General features: G+C 38.6%; 1 protein-coding gene across 1 annotated transcript; it reads right to left on the bottom strand.

Annotated features, from left to right (window-relative positions):
• Nucleotides 1-367: 367 nt before the first annotated feature.
• Nucleotides 368-2,436, bottom strand: LOC116210219 (monooxygenase 2-like). Its single transcript, XM_031544064.1, has 5 exons — nt 2,163-2,436; nt 1,985-2,047; nt 1,717-1,888; nt 1,362-1,593; nt 368-1,035 (listed from the first exon to the last, which is right to left on the bottom strand). The coding sequence occupies exons 1-5, from the start codon at nt 2,390-2,392 to the stop codon at nt 545-547; spliced, it is 1,188 nt and encodes a 395-aa protein (XP_031399924.1). The 5' UTR covers nt 2,393-2,436; the 3' UTR covers nt 368-544.
• Between the last annotated feature and the right edge of the window lie 1,278 nt (nt 2,437-3,714).

Below are 3,714 nucleotides of genomic sequence, written 5' to 3'. Positions count from 1 at the left end.
AATATAAGGCAAATTATAGATTTGTAAGTAAATATCACGTTTTTTATTATAAAATTACACGTATTTTAAGAATGATTTAGAGTAGAATACTTAAATTTCTGATTTATTACTTTTCCCTGACACAAGTTAAATATAATTTTTTGGGTGAAAAAGTAAATAGAATTTGAAGTTTTTACTTAGATTATAAATAAATAATATGAATTTTGGAGAGAATTTTACTTGAAAATTTTAGTGGCATATTTGATTGTACCATTCAACCACTTTTTGTTCATTGCAACGTAAAATTTCTCTGGTGCTAAGCTCATTTCTCTTTTTCTTTTTTGGGTACCTATTGTCAATAGATTTTCATCACGATGCACCAACGATGAGAAATTTAATGTATGCGTACCGTATCATATAAAATTCTAGGACATGCAAATTACCATCTTGAAGCTTTGAACTTGCGATGGCGACGAACCTATCCCTAGCTAGGATGAATGACAAGTAATATCTTTCATTTATTTTTCGGTGGAAAATGAGATAGCTCTTCACATTTTTTCAGGTACTAGCTAGAAAGTTTGGTTAGGATAGTTTTATAAAAGACGTCCCTAAGGAGCTTCATCCACCATCCTGACCCATCTTGCTGGATCCAACCGGACAAGAATGAGGCGGTGATGATCCATGCGGTCCGCCACCTCCTTTCTCCTACGTACTTTCCGAGGGCCTGGCTTACGTCTACAAGCCTGAGCTTACCATCAGGGCCTGTCAAGTTTTCTAAGTGTCGGCCTAGAACAACAGCATCCTCAAGGGCCATGCCGCCGCCTTGCCCGAGGTCAGGGGTTGTTGGGTGCATAGCATCGCCAACTACTGTGATGTTCTCCGTGTTCAGGGTTCCGAGAACAACATCCCATGGGTAACGGAACAGGAGTGGCGCCCACGATAGCGTTGAGAGATCTGAGTGCTGGACGACGTCATGGTAGGACATCGGAAAGTCCTTGGCCAAGTTCTCGATTACTTCTCTTTGTATTGATTCTTGATCGCTTCCAATATCTTTGCCTGAAACGATAACGTATGTGTACTGTATTAACCAAAATGGTCTTGTATCAATTTTTTCCGTTACGATGAAGGTCCATGAACATAGTATATGGTCTTGTATCAATCGATGAGTAACATCTTTCCATATGCCAAGGGGATTTAAACAAAAAAAAAAAAAAGAATATGTCCACCTGAGACTTGACATTGGACTATTCTTGTTCACGTCAATCTAAATAGACCGAGTTTATTATTTCATTTAATTAGGTCCATGAACTTCTTTTGTAACTGAAAAAATAAATAGACGGAGCTGATTTTTCCACGTGGAAGTGGAGAGAGAACTTAATTACCTTTAGGAGGTGTTTTGCAAACAAAGAACCAATAGATTTCATTGTCATTGAGAGGAACAAAACCGGCCCTTTTGGATACATCGACGTATTGCTGAACAGTACAACAGCCACGCCCGTGGCCTTCCGGATACACAGAAAGCCCACGAACCGCACACCAGCCCGAATGGACCGGTGCATTCAATTTCAACCTCCTTGCGACCATCGAGTGAACTCCATCACACCCAATCACCACCTAAATTAGACGAATATGAAGAAAAAGAGAATTTATCAAAAATTTGGACGTCTCTCCTCATTTAAAAGAAACAAATAACAAACTTTGTTTTCGATGCCGGAGATGAAATGAAAAGGTTGGAACCTTAGCCTTGATAATTGTTCCATCTTCAAGTCCAAGAACCGAAATCCGATTACCGTCCTCGACTTCTGACTCAATGGAGGTGAGCTTTGAAGAGAAGCGGATCGTATCCGAGGGCAGCTCATCGGCCAACGCTTGTAAGAGGGCCTTTCGATGTACCGGTCTTGGTCCCCTTCTGCATCAAGCGAGCATGTAAACGAATTTGCAACGATAACACGCGAACATGCGTACGTCTTATATTCGACAAGAAGCAACGAATTGGGAATGGTACCTTCCGCTAGAAGCGTAGAGCACTTGCTGGGTTGATTTGGTCTTGACATCAGTAACAAATTCGCTGAATTCATTCATCAAATATGTAAGAGATTAGAGAACCAACGAAGCATGTATACTATCTTTAACTTCTCACAGAAATTAAAATTGCGTGAACTTAATAATTGTGAAGAATTTACCTTTCTATGGGAGCATAGAGAGCGGTAAGCTTATCAGCGACTCCAAGGGCATCGAGGGCAAGCCACGCATTGGGGAAGAGCGTGAGGGCTGCTCCGGTCGCCCTCAGCTCCGCCGCCCTCTCCAACACCAACGCCCTAACTCCGACCCGCTTCAGGGCCACTGCAGTTGCCAAGCCGCCGATGCCAGCCCCGACTATAACCACTTCCTCCTCCATGATTGTGACAGACATGATATTTATCTTATATTTGGATATGATGAACAAAGTTGTTTCGGTGGCCGTTGTTATTTATAAGTGGATTTTTCACGTTGGCTGCCCGGAAAGACACCTGAGACTAAAGAGTGACAAGCAGCCATGCCTTGCGGGTCCCACAAATGTCCGTCCGTGAGCCCCAAGAAATGTGAGTCTGCGAAATAAAGAATGGCCACTTGTTTTAAGGCCTAAATTGAACGGACCCTTAACAAATTTAATACTTTTGGCACGACAAATTTGAAATAGAAATTGGATATGACTTGTTGACTGTTGAGCACTTGGCCTAAAGCAAATCAAGCCCGACCATTTGACCCAAAAAAGGAAAAGAAAAAAAAAAGACCATTGACCACATCACATGGCTTGATGGTAACATGCCTTTTTTTTTTCGATAATCATAACATGCATTTTAATTGTTCGAACCCTTAAAGAATGTGCATTTTTATTTTCACTTGCCAATTCCTTGTAAAATATTCAGCACAAATGTGTTAATATATATATATTGCATGTCCTTTCGTTTTTGGCAACTGTTGCATGTTCTAAGCTTGTCAATCCATCACTTACAATTGTAAGTGATGGATTGACTACAACTGTACTTCAGCCAATATCAATAAACAAAGGCTGGTGACTGGTGAGGCTCTAGTGTTTTTTTTTTCCCCCATTTGTAGAACGGCAAGAAATGGCTTGTTCGTTGATGCTCGACTTAATGTTGCATATTGATCAATTGATTAGCTTCTCTCTTGCAGCCTCGATATCTTATAGTTTTTTGCAGAGAATAATAAAACGTCAATAGCAAAGTCTTGGGACTATTGAAGCCTGATCAAAAGCTCAAAATGATTATATTGTGTTTGGTTTTAGAGTTGAGTAGAGTTAAGTTTTTGTTTTAATTGGTTTGTAATGATTGTGTTATTGAATTATGAGAAAAATTGTAAAAAAGTAATGAATAGTTGAGAGAAAGTAATGATCGTATTGTTAAATTGTGGAAAAAGTAATAAATAGTTTAGAGAAAATAATGATTGTATTGTTGAATTGTGAAAAAAGTAATTAATAGTTGAGAGAATTTAGTATTAAAAATTAAATTGAACGGTTAAAAAAGAAAAATTAATAATTGTGTTGTTGAATTGAAGATAAGTTGAGTAAAATTAAAAGTAGAGTTAAAATTAGTTTGTAAAATCAAACGGGTAAGCTAGTCTCTTCTTCTAAATAAGAGGGATAAACTCAATACAATGTAAATGTTATTTTACATGGTACAGACGATAAAGAATTGAGTAAAGTTATCAGATTATTATCTGAAGTTCCGTTCC

Source organism: Punica granatum, chromosome 6 (genome assembly GCF_007655135.1).
Source record: "Punica granatum isolate Tunisia-2019 chromosome 6, ASM765513v2, whole genome shotgun sequence".
Classification (NCBI taxonomy): Eukaryota; Viridiplantae; Streptophyta; class Magnoliopsida; order Myrtales; family Lythraceae; genus Punica; species Punica granatum.
The sequence above is the reverse complement of the archived record's forward strand: the minus strand, read 5'-3'. Positions and strand labels throughout refer to the sequence as shown.

Coding starts and splice junctions, on each gene's coding strand:
- LOC116210219 (XM_031544064.1), bottom strand. CDS start 2,392: ATGTCTGTCACAATCATGGAGGAGGAAGTGGTTATAGTCGGGGCTGGC. Junction 2,048..2,162: donor CTCTATGCTCCCATAGAAAG/GTAAATTCTTCA, acceptor GAATGAATTCAG/CGAATTTGTTACTGATGTCA. Junction 1,594..1,716: donor GAACAATTATCAAGGCTAAG/GTTCCAACCTTT, acceptor CGTCTAATTTAG/GTGGTGATTGGGTGTGATGG.